General features: G+C 35.0%; 1 protein-coding gene across 1 annotated transcript in view; it reads left to right on the forward strand.

The window, feature by feature from the left end:
• RYR2 (ryanodine receptor 2) overlaps window positions 1-22,425 on the forward strand; it is an 805,653-nt gene that overhangs the window by 264,575 nt on the left and 518,653 nt on the right. The window contains exons 12-13 of the mRNA XM_045294222.1: window positions 8,499-8,573; window positions 19,764-19,920. Coding sequence (XP_045150157.1) covers window positions 8,499-8,573; window positions 19,764-19,920 — 232 coding nt within the window. The remainder of the gene's footprint in view (window positions 1-8,498; window positions 8,574-19,763; window positions 19,921-22,425) is intronic.

The raw sequence follows: 22,425 nt of genomic DNA on the forward strand, positions 1-22,425 counted from the left end.
CAAATGTGGTGAAGAAAGCTAATGGTGCCAGGCTATCAAAAGATATAGCGTCTGGGGTCTTAAAGGCTTGAAGATAAACAAGCAGCCAACTAGCTCAGAAGCAACAAAGCACACATGGAAGAAGCACAACAGCATGTGTGACTGTCGAAGGGATCAGCTATCAGGCATCAAAGAACAAAAAATATCATTGTAAAGGTGGGTGAGTGCAGAGTGGAGACTCAAAGCCCATCGGTAGGCAACTGGACACTGCCTTGCTGAGGGCTTGTGGGGAGGAGACGAGCCAATCAGGGTGCAGGGCAACACGATCAAACATATAACTTTCCTTTAGTTCTTAAATGCTCCCCGCCCCCACCACTATCATGATCCCAATTCTACCTTACAAATCTGGCTAGACCAGAGGATGTATATTGATACAGATAGCAACTGGAAACACAGGGCGTCCAGGACAGATGACTCCTTCAGGACCAGTGGTGAGAGGGGCGAGACCTGGAGGGTGAAGGGAATGTGGGGTAGAAGGAGGGAACTGATTACAAGAATCTAAGTATTGCCTCCTCCCAGGGGGAGGGACATCAGAAAAGAGGGTGGGAGGGACATTGGACAGTGTAACTTATTACAAAACTATAATCAGCTATGAATTATGAAGGGTTCATTATGGAGGGGGGAAGGGGAGGGAAGGTGAAAATGAGCAACTGATAGTAAGGGCTAAAGTGGAAGGCAAATGTTTTGAGAATGATGATAGCAACAAATGTACATATGTGCTTGACACAATGGATGTATGTATGGATAAGAATTGTATGAGCCCCCAGTAAAATAATTTTAAAAAATCAAACTATACATTGTGTTGCGTAAATCTGCTTCACAATACCTCTTTAAAGTGTTTAAAAACAAGGATATTACTTTGAGGACAATAGTGAGCCTAACCCAAACGATGGTATTTTCAATTGCTTCATATGCATGTGAACCTTTGACATTAAATAAGGAAGACTGAAGAACAATTGCTGAATTGGAATTGTGGTGCTGATTAAGAATATTGAAAATACTATGGACTGCCAAATGGGCAAACACACACATCTTGGAAGAAATACAGCCAGAGTGCTCCTTAAAGGCAAAGGTGGCAAGACTTCATCTTACATACTTTGGATATGTTGTCAGGAGAGACCAGTCCCTGGAGGAGGACATGATACTTGATACAGTAGAGGTAGTGGTCGGGGTTCATAATTTAACAACTGGTGCACTGATATAATGACTGCTTTAAGTATTACTATATATATATATATATATATATATATATGACGTGGTAGTTCATTATTTCATCCCATTGATACTTAAATAATAATAAATGAGATACACAAAACTTGATTATATAAGATTATATAAGAGTTTTAAAGCAAATATTTTGAGAATGAGGGCAACAAATGTACAAATGTGCTTGACACACAATAGATATTTGTATGGATTGTGATAAGAGTACAAGCCCCCAATAAAATGACTTTTTAAAAAAGAAAGTAAATATTTCGAAAATAGTAATGGCAACAACATATGTACAAATATGCTTGATACAATTGATGTATGGATTGTTATAAGAGCTGTAAGAGCCCCCAATAAAATATTCTTTTAATTAAAAAAAGGTAATAGAAAATATGAAATAGTACTTAACAAAAAACAATAAATCTGTTATTTAAGATATTTATATATTACTTCTTTTAAAAAAATAATTTTATTGAGGACCTGTACAGCTCCTATCAAAATCCATATATCCATCCATTGTGTCAAGCACATTTGTACATATGTTGCTATCATCATTTTCAAAACATTTTCTTTCAATTTGAGCCCTGGATATCAGCTCCTCATTCCCCCCCAACTCATAATCCCTTCATAATTTATAGATTGTTATTTTTTCATGTCTTACACTGCCCGATGTCTTCCTTCATGCAGGAATTGATTGAATAACAATTTAAATATTTAAATAAGCTGATGTACCACTGAAAGCATTCACTTGTCTATGTCAAGAAATTTGGAAGACAGTTACCTGGCCAATCAATAGGAAGAGATCCATATTTGTACCCATTCCCAAAAAAGGTTACCGAACAGAATGCTCAAATTGTAGAAAAATATAATTAATGTAACTTTACAATTTAATTAATTCTCAAGATAATAATATAATTAACATTACTTTATCAATTTAATTAATATAAATTTTCTTATTATCATCCAACAATGGTTGCAGGCATACACTGACAGAAGCTTCCAGAAATTCAGGCCAAATAGAAGAGGAGGTAAAACAAGTGATAGCATAGCTAATGTCAAACTGTACCTTGTACTGCTCTGCTTCACAAGATCTCTTGAAAGTGTTGAGTCAAGGATGTTACTTTGAGGACTAAGGTTCCCCTGACCCAAGCCAATGTGTTTTTAGTCACCTCATATGCATGTGAAAGTTGGACAGTGAATAAAGAAGACAACAGAATGTATTGGTTTGAATTATGGTGTTTTTGAAGAATATTGAAATACTTGGGACTGCCAAAACAATAAGGAATTCTGAAGTTGGCACAGGACTGCGTGGTGTTTCATTTTGTTGTATTTAACATTGCTATTAGGTGGAACCTAATTGATGGCGCCTAAAAATAACAATGGTTAGTCTAAACTTCATTGACCAGTTCTTTTCTGTAATACTATGTACAGGGTTGCAATAATTCATAATCTACTCAACAGGAACCCACAATAATAATTTATGCCAAAAAGAGATGAATCATATTTGTTAGCATACTTTTATTTAAACAGTACATTTCAAAAAAGTGCTGATAATTCTTATGCATTCCTATGTTGACTTTTAAAATCTATTTTGTTGAGATTGTTAAATAACTACAAATTTTCAAAGAGAATTGAATACTATGATGGATTGTACATTAATTGAACATTAGTTTGAAAAATACTGAAAATTTTCTTATATTCCTTTACAAACTTTTATTAACCAAAGCAAAGTACATCAGTATGTCTATTTCTTAAATTATTGATTGTTCCTATAGCATTCGACATAAGCAGTTATTAAGTACAATAATTAGGAAGGGGATCTTCAGAGGCTGACAAAATATCTTCTCTACATAAATTGTATAATTAAGTCAACACTCAAAATGTGGCATAACAGATTAAATTATCTTTTATTATTATTTTCTCTGGCATAAACTTGTTACATACTCTAGCTTCTCTCTTGAAAAAGTGAAATCAAATTATATGTACATTTAGAAAGCAGGAAGTTTGTTAGCTGGTTCTTATAGCCCCACTGCTTTACAGTCATAAACAATCAACACTCCAAGTGAGTGTAAACTACCATTGGAGGCTCAGAAAAAAGAATAAGGGCTTGGGATGATGTAGTAATTGAGTAATAATCAGGTATAGTAAACAGTGTACAAATAGTTCCCAACTCAGGAAGGTGATCTGCTCTGATGAATCCATTGCAAGTTGATTTTCACAGAAGTATATATAATACCTCATATTTCTTAGTTTCATTATTTACTTTCATTAATATATTTATAAATTCCATCTTTGTATTTGAAAGTTAAGGACATTACATAAAAACATACAGATATGTTTTAATACACATATTTATACAAATGATAAAGATGAGTTCGACAACATTAGTATTTCATTACAGTGGTACTAAGTCCACTTGTGGAAAGCTCTAGATTATTCTGGATTATTTCTGAGAATGTGGATGATGTTTCCAATCAAAAGATTAGTGAGTTTTCTGTATGTGCCTTTTTTGTTTCTTCTTCAAATAGTTTGTGGTGACATCTCACTGCTTCTCAAATCTGTCTACCAACTTCAACAAAGTTATCAGTATTTAGGTCCATTTTTTTCAAGCAACTGAAGCCCTAGATTTAATTGAGGGGGAAAACCCAGCTAATCTTTTCACTGTATATATGTATTTAATTAATTAGTTTTATATGTTTGTGTGTACATATTTTTGACAACATTGCTCTCTCTTATTGTCCGTACTCTTTCTTAATGTCTCTTTCTTCTTTAGCATTTATTTTCTCTTGAAAGTTTATATCCTGACCCATCAGTTCCCCCTGGAATATGCTCAGTTCAACATATCAAATTCTAAACCCAGCACTCTTGCCACATGAATGATTATCTCACCTATCTTTTTCATCATATTATCTTGATCAAATGCTTGGTATGTGTTCACATAACTCAACTTCTCTGCACCACCCCTGGCCCCCATTGACCTTGCATACACATTCTCATAACTTGCCAAGATACACATGATGGTTATTATCAAAGGTTGTTGTAACTCAAATGCATATTAAGTTGGAAGTTACAAGTACCTACTTTTGTAAGGCTTCTTTGTTAGGATGAAACAAAATTAGATTGGACACGCCCATTTGTTCTTTTCTGTAATTCAGTTGTAATAATTTATTTTTCATATTCCTTTATCAAACTGGAGATTTGGGGGATGAACTAACATATCTGTACTGTAGCTTTATCTGTATTTCTCTTGATGAGAAAAAGGAAATAGTCACAACAGAATGTTAGTAATGTGATTCACGGTAAATTAGTTCCATATTTGGAAGTTATCTTTTCTCTCAGTTAGTTATGAAAGACCCTGGATCCTCACTTTCATCAACCTGGCTCTCTCTGAGATTAACCAATATTGTGGGAATGAATTTATAAACCAAGGGTCTGGGAACTTAATCCCATGACTCAAATTCAGTATGCTTTTGTGAATAAAATTTTATTGGAACATGTTGTCTATTGGTGCTTTTGTATTAGAACAGCAGACTTGAGTAGTTGTGACTCATAACTTTATTACCCCCAAACCCCAAACTGTTTACAGGAAAATCTCTGTACAGAAAAATTTGTCACTCTGTTTTCGACCACCCGTCCATGTGTTCAGTGAATCCTGGGATGGGCTGTAAGCCACAGTGCTGGAACATGTGGCAGATTGTGTGCTGTGAGTCAAGACTTCAGAAACCAATTTTGCAAAAGGGACAAAGTACTCAGGAAATGAAATATATTTTAATCTTTGTAACGTCTGCATTATGAGCAGAGCTTTAATTTTTTATATTGTCATTTTACTATCAGAGGATATGAGGGCATGTCCCCTAAAAGTCCTTAGTAAAATTGCATGTGAATTTTGAGGCAGCAAATATATTTTATTTGATACCTAAAATTATTGTGAGCAAAAGGGGTAATGTAGGTAATACCTGACAATGAATTCTAAGAACCTACTTTTGCATAAGGGCATTGTGCTGTAGGAGAGTGTGGAACTGAGGTTGGCTGAGTTCTGATGAAGATTTGTTGTGTCCGTTTCTGCTGATAGTGAAACTATCTACAACAGAATGAAATATGGCCTGGTCCAGTGCCATCCTTACAGTCATTGCTCTGTGAATCCATTGTTGCCACTGTCAGTGCATCTCATTGAAGGTTTTCCTTTTTTTCACCTTTCTTTTGTTCAGCACAGTGTTATCAGGAACTAGTTCCTCCTGATAATATGTTCAAAGTTTTTGACAATGAAAAGTCTACCCACCACTCTTATTTTGAAGAACTTCTTCTGGAAGGCCATGTTATATTCAATCTTCTTTTCCAATACTGTAATTCCAGTACATCAATTCATCTCCAGTGTTCCTTATTCATTATGCAGCTTTCTAATGCTTTGGGATAAAGTGCCTTAATTTCAAAGTGCCATTGTGTGCTTTAACACTTCAAAAAGGTCTTTTGTAGCAGATTTGTCCAGTGTAATACTTGACTACTTCTTCCATGGTCCTTGATTGCGAATCCAGGTAAATGAAATCCTTGACAATTTCAATATTTTCTCCATTTATCACAATGTGTACTGGTCTAATGGTAAAGGTTTTTGTTCATTTTTTATGTTGAGGTATAATCCACTACTTAGATCTTCATTAGAATATTCATTGTATTATCTTTGTTTTCAGCCAGCAATGGGCTATCATTTGTATATCACGGGTTTTTAATAACTTTCTTTAATCTCAGTGCCACAATCTCTTCAAATAATCCATCTTTTCCAATTATTTTTTTAGCATGTAAATTAAATTCCATATCTTCTTCTGAACTGAACTTGAATTTCTTGTAGTTCCTTGTCTGTATCCTTGCCTATGTGCATCCTCATACTATTGAAGAGATTCTGACTCATATTGATCATATATGACATTGGATTTTATATCCCATCATGAGGCAGAGAATAGCTTGTTGTATATTTTTATGATACTAAAATTGATCAGTGAATTCTAATAACTTAATCCAGCTATTATAATTTAATGGCCAAAGTAGTGATGTTCAATTGTGTTATATTATTTAAAACTATAAAAATCACTTTCTAAAAATTTTTTGCCAAAAATATGAAACATGAACTGGAATATGCTACTAGATTTTAAGCAACTACCATGTTAGTGTGCATGCTAAAAAATACCATGGGTAACCAATTATAAAATTAAAAATGCAAATTGTGCAACAAAACAAATGTTTCCCCCAACAAAATAAGAAGAAGAAGGGGAAACAATGAGAAAAGATACCTAAGAAATAAATGAATCTTTTGGGGATCTTGTTTTGAAAAAGCAACCAAAAAAGACATTTGTGAAAGAGTTTAGGAAACTTAAAATACAACTTTCCTCTAGTTCCTAAATGCTTCCTCCCCGCCCCCACTATCATGATACGAATTCTACCTCGCAGGTCTGGCTAGACCAGAGGATGTATACTGGTACAGATAGGAACTGGAAACACAGGGAATCCAGGGCGGATGATCCCTTCAGGACCAGTGGTGTGAGTGGCAATACTGGGAGTGTTGAGGGAGAGTGGGTTGGAAAGAGGGAATGGACAACAGAAAAGTGGGTGAAGGGAGACGTCGGACAGGGCAAGATATGAAAAATAATAATTTATAAATTATCAAGGGCTCATGAGGGAGGGGGCAGTGGGGAGGGAGCAGGAAAATGAGGACCTAATGCCAGGGGCTTAAGTGGAGAGGAAGTGTTTTGAGAATGATGAGGGCAGTGAATGTACAAGTGCGCTTTACACAATTGATGTATGTATGGATTATGATAAGAGTTGTATGAGCCCCTAGTAAAATGAAAAAATATTAATTAATTTTTATTATCATATGTCCAATCACTATTCAAGTGTTTTCAACTGTCTCACGAATGTCTAAAATCAGTGCTTGTTAGCTGTTGTCTAATCAATTTTGATTTTTTAGGAAAACTATGTAATATTTCCCATAATGTCTTTGGTGGTTAAAAAAATTAATTGGATTTGGCAATTTAAAAGTCATCATTGAGAAGTGGTTTGAAACAAAACTGAATTCATTGAAAACCCACAGGAAGGTCTTCAATAGAGTCTGGAAAGTGAATAGAGCAGGAGAGGGAAATGTGTCAAGTTTAAGACAAGCGAACTTGCATGTACTTGAATGAAGAGAAGACCCACTAAAGAGGGAGATACTTCTCTGAAAAGAAAGTTACATGAGTAAGATGAATGAGCTACAACATAGCCCTCGGATGGGTAGAGTTCTTTTTGAATAGCTTTTTTAGGGAGTCTCTATGCCCTGGGGTTTAGTGTTTATGTGTTGGGCTGCTCACCACCAGGTCAGCAGTTTGAAACCACCAGCCATTCCTTGAGAGAAAGACGGGGCTTTCTACTCCCATATAGAGTTACAGTCTTGGAAACTTCCAGGGGCAGTTCTGTCCATCTATAGGGTTGAAAGTTGGGTTTTGGTTGAGTATACAAAGATGAATTTGGATGGTGTACGTACACGATTTAGCATATGTCTGGCATATTAGCAAATTATTATTATACTTTTGGATGTTGTGTGTGTTTGCATGTATGTGTGTGATCTGTATCTGAAAAGGCTTTTGTGATTTTACAATTTACGTGTATATTTTTCTTGTAGTGGTTTACACATTGTATTACTAACAACAAGGTCAGCAATTCAAGATCACCAATGAGTCAGTGGGTTTTCTACTCGCCTAAAGAGTTACAGTCTCAGGAACTCACAGGGGACAGTTCCACTCTGTCCTATAGGGTTGCTATGAACCGGAATGTGTTGATGACAATGAATTTTAAGTTGATTTTAATATTTTGAAGCTTGTTATATTTAAAAATAAAAAAAATTATCCTCACATTTCTTTAAAATGTTTTAAATCTCAAAGAAGTTAGAACTGCAAATATTTATATGTATTTTATTGATATAAAATATATTAAAATGTACTTAAAGTCATAGCTTTGAGTCAAACAACTCTATTCTAGTTTCAGAGAGAGAAATTAGAATAGGTGAGAGAATAAGAATAATGGAATATGTTTACATCAAATGTTTTCTTAAGGACAAGCATGTTGATCATTGTTACTATTATTGGGTTGCTTTTCTTGTTAGATCTTTTGCCTATTGCCTCTCAGTATGACGTAATCTGTCTGTCCATACAATTCACACATTTTCTCATTCAGTCATCTTGAAAAATAAGAATTCAACTTAAGATTTGCTTTTTTTTGTTTCACAGAAATGTTCATTATGAAGGAGGTGCTGTATCTGTCTATGCACGCTCCCTTTGGAGACTAGAGACATTAAGAGTTGCGTAAGTAAATCTTTGAAACCTAGTACAACACTCCCAAAATCATTCTAGTGTTCTTGCCTTGTGTATCTATGTGAAAATTTATTGTAATAACAAAACATATGTAAATACAATTTAAGCTTCTTCCTAACTGATAAAATTATGGTAGGGAGAGCTGGTGGACACCGAGAAAATATGAAGTGAATTTCTAAACTGCTTTTGTCTCCAGACTGATTTGGTTTTGTAACATCTCATCCAGACTATACATCTTCTGGCCGAAAGAGCTGCTAGAAAGGAGTGACAGAAGGGTTGGAGACAGACAAATTGTTTGCAAGCCAATCACGTATTTAAGTTATGATGGGCTTGAGATTTAGCCTTCTAAAGGAACTTATATAACTTCCAAACGGTTTATGTAGAGGACTGAAATGTGTCTGGTATTTAAATGATCTGAACCAGCTCTGCAAGTGACTGTGTTTTGTATTACTATGAAGATATGAAAATGTAGTTACTACAATTAGAGTGTTCTGCATAATTTCTTAATTTCTACATTCATTCCCTTATTCTTTCTGGATTCCTTTCAGTAATCATGCTCTTAATGTAGTCCTTGTTTATGGGAATTCAGAAGTACGTATTAAGTTGAATGGAAAAGCATTTGGCATTTCTGGCTTGGGGGTAACATATTGAAATGATTCCTATGTAATATATTCTGAGGTCATGTACTTCTGTGACGAAGAGAGTTCCCTTGTTCACTCTTCTTTTACTCTGTTTAAACAGACAGCTCCCTGTCCACTCCTGCCTTTGTAGTTCTGTTGTTCACTTCATTATGTAATAGAAGTAGCATGTCTGTGCCAGAATACAAGCATTGTTACTTACTCTTAAAATGCATGCCATTTCTTAACACACTAGCCAGGGGAAATGAAGTACACAAGTCTAAGTCTAAAACATTAGTTTTTTCCCATGCGTATTTGTGCATTTGGGACAAGGTGTCCATTTTGTCTAATGATTGTTGTTTAGAGAGTTGGACCACTATTGTGTGTTGCTAATCATTGACTTAGTCCCAGAAAAGCTTTGGGGAAATATTATACCCTATGTAACAGCAGAGTAATCTAAAATACGGTAATATTACATTTTATAATCCCAAAAAAGGAACCTATAAAGTAGAAGAAATTTCCACATGAACAAAAGTAATTACTGACTGTCAGCTTGTACTGCTTGCCAATCACGTAATACCTACTTACTTAAAAATAGTTTGATAGCTAAATTTAAAATAAAATCTGTATTGCCACAGATTCACTGTGTATTCTTCATAGTAATAAAACAAAGGTAGAGTGAGAGGGAAAGACAAAAACCAGACTCAGTTATTAAATTAATTCTGAATCTTAACAACCCTAGAGGACAGAGGACAGCTGTTTCATAGGGTTTTCAAAGCTGTCCTCTCTACATCTTTCTGTGGTGGAATTGTAGATGGGTTCCAACCACCAGTCTTTTGGTTATAGCAGCTGAGCACTTTAACAACTGCTCTTCCAGAGCTCATCTGGAAGGTAAATAAGTAGGTTTTTGTTTTGGGGACTCATGTTATATTTCATCTTCAGAAAACTGGAGCTCATCTTTAATTCTTTTAGATCAGCAGTTCTCAACTAGTGGGTCGCGACCACTTTGGGGGTCACAAGACCCTTTCACAGGGGTTGCCCGATTTATAACAGTAGCAAAATTACAGTTACGAAGTATCAATGAAAATAATTTTATGGTTGGGATGTCACCACACATGTGGACTGTATTAACGGGTTGTGACATTTGGAAGGCTGAGAACCACTGCTTTATATAAATATGATAGTGATGATAAAATGTATTTTTAAACTATTTTGAATACGATGTCAGAACCATACACTCTAAAAAAAAATGATAGGGAGTGATGTAGTTGAATTGTCACCTTCCAAAATAGGTGGTATTTATGTTATAACAGAATCTGCAAACTAAGACGGTTAAGTCCTTTTCTGAAAGTAATATTTTTAACTAGTATCTTTTGTTATTTTTCCTTAATGTTTTTAATCAACTAATAAATAATTGTTTAAATTTTGCAAGATGTTTAGCAGACAGTATTATCTTTTTTTGTTTTCCTCCAACATCATTTTTATTTTCCCCCAACAGTTTTATTGGTATCTAATTTACATAATTAAGATTTTTAAGCTACCTAAACAACATCATGTACTTTGGATCAGTCCCTGGAGAAGGACATCATGATTAAGAAAGTGGAAAGGGCAGTAAAAAAGAGGAAGGCTGTCAACAAAGTGGATTGAAACAGCGGTTATAGAAAGGGACTAGGACATTGTATCATTTTCTCCTTGAAATCAGGTTTCTGGTTACTCTCTTATGACAGAACTTTACCTAAAGTAATTTATGTTAATGATTGAAGCATTTTTCTCTGTCCATTTTATCATATACCTTTGTGGAAAAAATATATTTATTGTCATGTTTCTTGTGGCAAAAACGGTTTGCTTAAGAAGACTGATTATAGAATTTGTTGAATTGTTTTGTGATTTGCTTTTTGTATTCTCCTCAGCATCAGCAACAATATAAATCATTCAAAATAAAATAAGACATAATATGTTTCAAAACTTTAAAATACTTTCATTCCATTCATTGATTAGTTATAATATTAAGTTCCTTCTATATAAATACACAGTTGGTCATAAACATTTAAATATGAAAACTTATGAAAATAATGAAATTTATTGAAAATGCATATCTTAGTGAGTGGATAAGGGATGTTATTGTATCTGTGTTAAAGGCATATTCATTGGTGCCTGTTATTTCAGATTATTTGTTTACTTGAGATTCAAAGGTCTTTGGTTCTCAGATCTATGCATCTTGAGTGAATAAGAACACCCCCCTCCCTTTTTTTTGTATATTAGAAAAAAGGATAGTAAAGGTATTGTTGGAAAAGAAAACTGCTACAATTTCCTACCCAGCTGGTTGGCTGAAATTCAGAATCTGAATATTGAATCTATATATCTATATATATCTATATATATATATATACACATACATACATATATATGTAAAACTACCTCTGCACACAAAGTTAGGGAGATCAGATACCCTATTTTATATATATATATTATATATATGTATATATATATATATATACACATACATACACACATATATATGTAAAACTACCTCTGCCCACAAAGTTAGGGAGATCAGATACCCTATTATGCATACCACAATTTTAGAGAAATTTTAGTATATATGTGTAAGGATAGTAAATGGATATTTATAGTAATGCAATTAATAATAGCAAAGGCTTGAAAACCAGCTGCATTTCTATCAATCCAAAACACTCACTGCCATTGAATCACTTTTGACTCATAGCAACCCTGTAAGTGGTGACAGTCATTAAATTACTATTATGTTATAGTTAAAATTAATAAAATAGAGTTAACTATATATATCTGGATGGATTGTATAATTAAAATGTTTCACAAAAAAAGTCATTTTCAAAAAGATTGTATAATATTATTTATAGAAAGCTTGGAAACCAAAGGTATGTATAATTTTAGATGCACAATATGTAGTGCAGGTAAATACCATGAGTGCATGCACTAGAGTGATAAACACCCCAAATTAAGACAGAAGTTATTTGGGACAGAATTTAATTGTGTTTTTGATATTATAACTTAAGGCAGATGTTGAGTACATATAGGTGCTCCCTATATATGTTTTTTTACCTTTGAGTGTTTAAATAAAAATTGTGTTGATGAGAGCAAAAGAGGTGGTACAGAAATAAAGACATTTTATGTGTCACTTGCTTATTAATAGGGACAGTAAAAGAAGGTGCAGCTGGAGGCTAGTCAGGATACAAAGGAAAGAGTTATTGGCTTAAAAAGTCTACAGTCAGTTTGGCAGTCTGTCAGCCTAGTTTATCCAGACATACTGTAAAGGGAAATGACAACTTGGTAAACTAAGGTTGGATCTAAGAGGTAAGATATTTTTAAATAAGCAAACAAAAGTTTCATCGTTACAGTTGCCAGTAACTTTGAAAAAGTAAGCTTTTTACTGTACTTGCAAGCTAGTAAGCTAGCCTGCCAAAATAATCTAGGTGCTGGGGAAAGGCACACGATTCCAGGGTCGGGGTAAAGAAAAAGCAACATCATTAACCAAAGCACAGCCAGCAGCACGACCTTCATATTTACATCAATTCTTCTTGCTTCTTAACACTACGTAAACAGTGAGGACTCCGCCTAGTTAGATGCAGTGCTAACAGGATTTGCGTTACAACAGAGAAACCCTGAGCTTGTGAACTCCCAATTACTTTAAAGGGCTGTAGCAAACTTGACCCCTTTTTTGCCATAAAATAAAACAACAATAAAGAAACAAGCTCCCTGCTCTTGGGTTGATGCCAATTCACAGCGACCCCATTGGAGAGGTGGGACTGCTCCCGTAATTTTCTCCACTGTCACTGCTGAAGGGAGCAAAAGTCCTGTCTCCTCCCTCAGAGTGGGCGGTGGACGAGCGGGTGGATCGCAGCCATGATTTTTATCAAGCTGGTGAAGAAACAAATCTTTGCTCTGTTTTCCAAGGCTACCCAAGCGTTCTTGAAGTGATAGCCCAGAAAAAGTTGTCAATATCTCCTGCTAGGGAGATGTGCAGAAAGGGTGCAACTAAATTCTAGACTTGTATGAAGAGCAAAGGGTAGAAATGTAACCTCTTTCAGCTATTGAAAATAAGCATCTCTCAAGTCAATGCAAATACATAACTTTGGAACCTCTTAAAGGACGGCATACAAAAATCTATGAAAGTATGAGAGGAAATATAAGAGAGATATATAAGACAAAACTCAGTTTTTGTATGTTAGGTACATTGTGTAGACAATTCAGAAAAGGGGACTTCAAAAATATATATGTAATTACTTATAATGTGTTTATTTATTACGTAGTAAAGGATTTATACACCATAGAGGTATATGATGAAATGTAAAAATAGAAAGTGAAATACAGATTTTGTTGCTTTTATAAAACAAATTCCAGATATGTTTTCAAAAATCATAGCTATTTCTTCCCTTCATACTGAGTCCACCACTTGTCCGTGAGCTTTTTGTGTTGTGTTACATTATGCGTTGCTGTGACTCTGGAAGATATGGCACTGTTATTTCGAAGATGGGCACGATAACCCCGAATGGTCACATTTTAGTGATATTTTAAACTAAGACAGACTATTAAGAAGGTCTGGACCATCTCTTTCTAACAGAGCTGCACAGTAAAGATGTTGTGAATGGCAGCTGAACATTATGTGGTATAATGGTGAAGATCAGCTTTAAGATTTAAAAGCACTCAAAGTAGGAGTAGAAAGAGCTGCTTCCTTAAAAGAGGGTCTACATAAATTATGCAGATAAAGTAAATCTTGTAGGACCTTTATTGCTGATATGGCATGACTCAAAGAGAGAAAAATACTGGCAAACACCCATGAATAATTGGAATTACATTGTAGGAACAATGAGTCTAGAAAACTTAGAAGTTGTCAGGAGTGAAATACAACACATGAAGGTTGATATCCTAGACATTAATGAGCTGGAGTAGACAGGTATTGGTCATTTTTAATCAGATAATCATATCACCTATTCAGACAGGAATTAAAAGATTGAGAAGAATGGCATCATAGTCTCAAAAACATTTCAAGCTTTATCCTGACGTCCAGTGCTGTCAGTGGTAAGAAAATACCCATACACCTCCACTGAAGACCAGTTAATGCAAAGATCATTCAAATTTGCACATGAACTCCTAAGTCGAGGAAGAAATTGAAGTTGCTTTTGGGTGCCATCAAGTCAGCTCTGACCCATAGTGACCCTGTGCACAACAGCACGAAACACCGGAGGGTCCTGCGCTGTCCGCACCAATGTTCCTATGTTTAAGTACATTTATGCAGCCGTTTTGTCAATCCACTTCTTATGCGTCTTCCTTTTTTTTGTTGCCCTTCAATTTTCCCGAACATTATGTGCTTTCCCAGGGATTGGTCTCTCCTAACAGTTTGCCCAAAGTATACCTCTAAGGAGCACCCTTCCCTTACTTCTTCTAACACTCTGGCCTTATTCTTTGAATGCCAGGGAGAAGTACAAGATTTTTTAAAACAAATTCTGCAATTTAAAGTTAATCAATATGCAATCAAGAAGCATTGATAACTACTAGAGATTGGAATACAACAGTTAGAATCAAAGAAAAACATCAAGAGTGGAAACTATAATCATTGTGATAGAAATGACACCAGAGACCACATGATAGCATTTTACAAAACCAAAGACATTCATTGAAAATGCTTTTTTCATGACATAAACTGGTTAATTTCACAGGATGGAATACACAGGAATCAAATGGACTACATCTGTGGAAAGGGATGGAAAATCTCAGTATAATAAGTTAGAGCAAGATCAACAGAACAGACCTATTAATTGCTCATATATGTAAGTTCACGTTGAAGCTGAAGAAAATTGAAACAAGTCCATGAGAGCCAAAGTATATCTTGTAGTACATACCATCTGAATGTCCAGAACATATCAATAATAGACTTGACACATTAAACATGAATGACCTAAGGTCAGATGACTTTGTGGGATGACATTATACATGCAGAAAGTAAAAGGTCATTAAAAAGGAAGGAAGGAAGGAAGGAAGAAAGGAAGAACAAAAACTGATGTTACAAAAAGGCTCTGAATACTTTCTTTTGTTGGTAAAGTAGCTAAAGCAAATGAAAGAAATGATGTAAGACAGCTTTCCTCTGTTTTGGGGTTCAAGGGTGGCTTGAGAAGACAAAGTAAAATATATGATGAAATGTGTCAAAACCTAAATTGGAATACTAAAAGGGAGGCATGTACTCAACATTTTCAAGCTTAAAGAATGAAGTCGAAAAGGTAAGCCATAATTACAATATTGAAGTATTTATTCTATGGCAAAATATTAAATGATGCAGGAAGCATTATAAGAAGATGGAAAGAATATACAGAGATAACCTAACTAAAAAAACAATAACTAGTGAATGTTCAACCGTTTCAGGAGATGGCATTTTATAAAATCCTAAAGGAACTGTTTCCTGGGACAAGATAGCTGCTTGGACACATACAAAAGAAAATCTATATACAATGAATCGGAGTAAACAGCATAAAAGAAAATCCACATGCCTGAAATCTTGGAAACTATGATAAAAGCTGAGCGATCTGAAGCCTTCACACTTCAGAGACTGTGGGTGTGGGCAACGGGGTGAATCAGTGGCAAGTCTGAACCTAGAAGGAGAATGGAAAGGGTCTGAGGCAGCCCTTTTTCTTCAGGGGCTCCAAGTGCTCAGAGAAGATACAATCCTCCACACCCACAGATAGCTTGGGGCTGCAGACTCTGCACCTAACATGTGGGGCTGGCAGCACCCTAGCACTCCTGACACTTCCAGTGCTCAACTTGATTCTTGAAAGAAATGGAAAAATAATTATCACCTTTATATAGAGAGGTGACACACTTACAATAAGCCAAGAACTACGAAAGAAGAAGAAGTCGGGAGGCTTATGTCTACCTGCCATCAAGTTACTATACAGACACAGTAGTGAAAAGAGCCTTGAACTGATATGATGAGAATAGGAAATAAATGTATCCACCTACAGACAACTGACCTTCACCAAAGGACCAAAAACAGAATGGGGAGCAGATTGTCTCTTCAATAAATGGTACTGGAAAAATCGGTTGTCCATCCACAGAAGAAAGAAACAAGACCTATGCCTCCTCACTCCATACACAAAAACAGCCTAAAGATGGACTAAAAACCTAAGTAAATCCCAGAGCCATAAAAACCATCACTGAGAAAAATTAAAAGCCCTACTCCAGAGCATAAAGACACGATCAAACAACAAAACCACACATCATGTTGTTGTGGTTAGGTGCAAGTGAGTAAGTTCCAACCCAAAGTGACCCTATGCACAACAGAATGGAGCATTGCCTGCTCTTGTGCCAGCTTCACAATTGTTGCTGTACTTGAGCCCACTGTCGATCTGTCTTGTTTGTTGAGGGCCTTGCTCTTTTTCGCTGCCTAAGTATGATATCCTTCTCCATGGACTGGAAGTGACCCCCAGTAGATAACAAATTGATGATTGGGACTTAACTAAAAATTGGACACTTTGACGCACACTAGTAGGTCCTATTCATCTACTGCATGTGGTTGCTTTGTTATGTTTGATAGTGTCTTTAGGGAATAGAAAGCTTGAAATTGATTTTCCCCTTAAGCCTCATGGCACAATGTTAAAACTCTTGGTCAGCAGTCACTTGCTAGGGAGAAATACTTGGAAGTCTACTTTTGGAACGATTTACCACCTTGCTATAGGACAGTGCTATCTGTGGCTTTATGAGGTGAAACCCACTCAAGGCAGTGACTTTTGCTTTGTTTTTGACTTTGGATGACTGGTGTACAGTAATTGCCTTATGGTTAGGTTCAGTGAAGGGTAACTACGGGACTTGAAGTTCTTTTATGATGATGCTAATCACAGTTCAGAATTCACATGACACTGGTGAGAATTTTACACCACAAAAAAAGAGGAGTGTGGTATCCAGAACACCTTCAAGAAATTATGGTAAAAACTATAAATTTAGTCTAAATTTTATAGTATTTGAAAATGTAGGCTAAGTTTATGATGACTACGATTAATCATTATTTGAAAAAATATTCAAATATTTCTTCAAATGTGTTGTTTAAACAGTATTTTCAAATAATACATTTAGTGTATAAATTTTTGTTTTTGTGATAATGTTACATTATCATCAAGGTTAATTGGCACATGGTAATATATTTAGTGTGAGACTGCTCCTATTTAAATGTTTTACAAGCAAAATCCATATAAAAACAAACTAATTTAATATTCTACTGCTGATTTTTCATACTAGTTTCGCAAGTCAAAAATCCAGATTAGGAGAATAATAATCCAAAATTGATGTATACAAATTAATATGCAAAGCTATATGGCATACTTCTTTTCTTGAGACTCACTGTCATCAGGTTAGTGCTGATTCATAGTGACCCCAGTGGGTTTCCAAGCCTGAAACTGTTTATGGGAATAGAAAATCCAGTCTTTCTGCCACAGACGTGCTGGTGGTTTCAAACGGCACACTAGGAGGATCACAGTGGAATGCGTAACCACTGCACTACCAGGGCTCCTCCTATATTCTTTTAGAGTATACCTTTTCCCTTCATAAAATATCGGTCAGTATTCTCTTTATATCATTTGCCTACTATTTTAGCTTATCTAACATCGACTCTGCCTTCATAATTTCCTTTGGCATGGTAAATGGCTTTTCCTCATTTATTTATCTACTGTATTTTGTGTTAATATATAGCAACCACTTACTATTTCAACACTTCTTTTACTTATATAATTTAATGGCATTACTTAAGTTCATCAAATTGTGAAACCATCAACACTATTTGTTTCAAATTTTTCATCATCTTTTACAGAAGCTCTGCCTCCTCAGCAATGATTCTTTCTGTCTCCCTCCTTCCTGCCTGCCTCTGAGCACCACTAATACATTTTATCTCTATCTGTTGAGTTGTTTTAGATATGTTATACAAGTGAGCTCATGCAGTATTTGTTGTATGCCTGACTTCATTCACTCCACATGTTCTCCCCTGTTAGGCCATGGTGCAGCTAGACTTCTTTTCCTTCTATGGCTGAGCAGTATTCCAAATTAAATGAGTGTATCACATTTTATTCTTCTATCCATCTGTTGATTAATATTTAGGTTAATGACATGTTTTTATTATTATGTGTAGTGCTGCAAACACTCATTTATTTTAGTAATTTTGCATTAATTGTTGTTAAGTATGTGTCCTATTCACGATATGTAGGCAGTCACATAGCCCAGTGCTGTACTAAGTGACATTCATGGTAGACCTGCGGCCTCTCTCAGCCCAGGAGTACGGACTTAGCTCTATAATGTATGCTACTATTGTGCAATTTGGACCCTGGATCTAGATTTTGTTTTCTGGTCTTTATGATAAGTAGTATAATTATATTTTAAACCAGACTTTAATAATCATAACTTCCTTATTTTAACTTTTCCCCCTTATAGCTTTTCACAACTCTAATTTTCTTGAGTCTTTTAATTTTGGTTGTTGTTCAACAATTTTTAATGATATGATTGTTCTACAACATTAACATTTAGATAACCAAAACCAACCTGAATGCTGTTCAAAGGGAAAATCAGTAAACAAACAAGGGTATATAAACAAAATAGAATAGTATAAGATGTTAAAGAATAAGGTTGATTCTGTGAAATACCTCAAAACATAGATGAGCCTGGAAGACACTTTCTTGAGTGATTAGTCAATCACAAAAGGATAAATGTTGTATGAAACCATTAGTATAAAAAATCAAAAAGAGTTTTCATACCAAATAGACATTCTTTGATGGTTGTCAGGGGCAGGAGAGGAAGGGTATATTAATTGCTAACTAGCAGGTAAACAGTTGGATGAAAGGGAAGACAGTATACGGTAAGACTGAAGTCAGCAAAGAAGATGTAGGTAAAAAAGACAACAGGGCAAGAGAGGCAATAATATATATATATTCCTGAAATAACAATACTGTATCTGTGGCTGCATAGATTAAGCATGCATGCTGACACAGATGGGATAATTCAGACCATATCCTTAGGAAGAAAAAAGAAAACTAAAGCATAGGACTAGAATTCTATTGTCAATAAACGATGCTCTAAATAAACATTTTAGTTTAAATATATGATTTCCAATGAAATCTATTTAAAGATGGACTATGATACTGTTATTTTTAATGTATATTCTGTACAAGTACAGTTCAAAAGTAGTAAATTCTGATTTATCATTTAAAGTTATAATTTCTCTTTATGTAAATATGATTATAGGTTAACTCGGAACACAAACTCCTAGTCTGCATTTAGAACACTATATAGGATGCTTTGAAATAAGAAAATCTTGACTTAAACTTCATGATACTTGTGACTTAGATTTGTGGCATTGGATATTACTTAATTGTTCTGAGTAGTTATTTGTGATATGTAAAATAAGATTAATGTCACACACATAAGATTTTTGAGAATACTAAATAGGGGCATGCATGCAAAGAACCTTTGTTCATTGTCTGACATACACATTTTACTGGATATTTCTCCTGTTATTATGGCTGTTATTGCATCAAGTCCTAATATTTTTTGTTAGATGGAGTGGAAGCCATATAAGATGGGGCCAGCCCTTCCGACTACGCCATGTGACAACAGGAAAATATTTAAGTCTCGTGGAAGACCAAAACCTCCTTCTCATGGACAAAGAAAAAGCCGATGTAAAGTCGACAGCATTTACCTTCCGGTCTTCCAAGGTAAGACAGAAAATAGTAGTTTTAATTTCTTGTATCCCTATTGCATTTATTTTGATGTGGAAAATGCAAAAAAAAAATCAATTGTTGTGAGCATGCTTTATATATATTTCCAAATCCCTATTTTTTCTCCAGACTGTTCCTCTACAGTAAAACTCATTTCTTGAATGTACCTAAAGTGTTTCATCTAGCTAATAGTTCTGTCGTTACATAGCTCCTTTCCTTTCCTTTAGGAATTGACAGTAGTTTTCACATCCCTATGCTAGAGTATGATTAAATACTAGTAATAAACTAAGTTCTATCTAATCAATTTTGCTACAGGGTGATCCCATGCAAATGAGAATATACCATGCTCCATAAGATTTGATGGCAACAAATGTACAAATGTGCTTGACACAATGGGTGTATGTATGGATTGTGATAAGAGTTGTTCGAGCCCCCAATAAAATGATTAAGTAAAAAAAAAAGCATAATGAAAAAAAAAGATTTTCAGTGAGTGATTTTTTAAAGTTGATCTCAGGTTCTTTCTTCTGAATAGGAAGACCACTTCTTTAGACCACTTCTTCCTACTTCACTATGGCTGATGAAGTGAAACCAGGATGGAGCCAAATTTGTAAACAGTGGTGAACTGGAACAGTAACTGGAACAAGAAAATATATGGGCTGATGCTCTAGTAGAAACTTAATTTTCCTTTCTGAAAACAAGGGCAAAACCACATTACATTGCAACTGTATTTCTTAGCTAGCAGAATTATGAGTGCCCTGATGGAAAAAAAATTACAACCCACGGTGCCTCTCTAAGTGTGTCACTCTCCGCAGTCCTAGCAGTAATCCAGGTGCCTCAGAGCTGACTGTGCTTCTTCTGAGGCACTATTCCAGGGCTTTGACCCATAATTTTCTCATTGCGGTTATTGTCCAACTTCACCTAAAGCCTACAATTTTCCTTCTGTTCCAATTTTATTGTGTTGACTATGATTAGCAGACTATTAGAAGTTCTGCTCATGAAGAACCTATGCATAGCTAGACACGAATTCCTAATCTTTCAGTTAATAGTTGGGCTTTACCATTTGTACCAACTTTGTATTAATTATACCATTTGTACCAATATATCATTTGATTCCTGAATTTTTGTAGTAGAACAGCTGCATTTTTCAAAGGCATTCACATATCCACTTATTCATGCAGACATGTCTTCTTCCCTGTACTATATAAATTGTAGGAATGAAACCTTTTCATGTTCTTCATATCTTTAATAAGAATTACTCAGATCCAAATAATTACTAGAATAGACAAAATTAAAGGCACATCAAAACCTGATTGGAATGCTAGTGCTGTACTCCAGTATATGCAGAACTACTGTGTGCTAGCTGACCCACCACATATGCAATGAATATTGTACCGTAAAGTAACAAATGCCAAGAAGAGTTTAGTGTCTCAAAATCAAGTTCATTAGCACTAAAAGAAGTACACAGTAAAACAACAATGAGATATCACCTCGCACCAACACTTTTGGCAAAATTCAATAAAAATGAAAATAATAAATGCTTGAGAGTATGTGGAGAGATAGGAATGCTTTTATATTGCTGATGGGACTGTAGAATTGCACAACCACTATGGAAATCAGTACAGCACTTCCTTAAACAAATGCAAATACCAGTCCCTTATCCCCAGTTATAAAGGAATATATGAACAAGCTCTGGAACCTTCATACTATGGATTATTATGCATCAAAAAATAACAACTCTCTTAAACATCAAAATAGATGTTTTGGACAAAACTGGGAAATAGTATGTTTAGAAAACTCAGGCAATTTTATAAAATAGATATTTAATAGCACCATTATTATAAGGAAAAACAAATAAGCATCAGCATAGTTTACAAACCAGTAAAACAAGACTTTGATGACTATAAGGAGGCCAGGGATGGGGGCTGTAATGGGGGATAGGGAGATGGTCTGCAGTGGGCAGGTAGAAGAGAAACAACAACAACACATCTATATATGTGAAGTGTTTAATAGGATATCAGTATTGATTTCATTCTTGATATTGCCTGTATAAATATATATATGTAATGTTTTAAAAAACATAATAAATATAGTATATTATATTAATATATATACTATGTTTTTTAAAAAACAAACTAAAAACCTCCCTCCAGATTTCCTATCACTACCTAAATAGTGGTATGATGAGAGGGTTAGAGAGAGAGGGGGACAGGGGGTGGGAGGTGGGGGGCATGGGCGGGGCAGGAGAGGGGGTTAGTAAAATTGGAATGGATTTGGAGTCTTTAGTGATAAAGGATTTCATGTAAAACAAACAAACAAAAGGTACCTGTTCACTTCATATTTTTCAAAGAGGCTGTGAACTTAATATGCATATCAGATGAGGTGAACTTTGATCAAATGAAACTTAATGGATCGAAGAGGGGAATTTCACAGTATTGAAGAGTATGATGAGTGATGCAAAATTTACAAAAATTTGCATAGCAAACAAAATGTACAGGAGATAGA

The sequence above is a fragment of the Echinops telfairi genome, unplaced genomic scaffold (assembly GCF_000313985.2).
Source record: "Echinops telfairi isolate 266 unplaced genomic scaffold, ASM31398v2 ScPeMD7_3509;HRSCAF=4178, whole genome shotgun sequence".
Classification (NCBI taxonomy): Eukaryota; Metazoa; Chordata; class Mammalia; order Afrosoricida; family Tenrecidae; genus Echinops; species Echinops telfairi.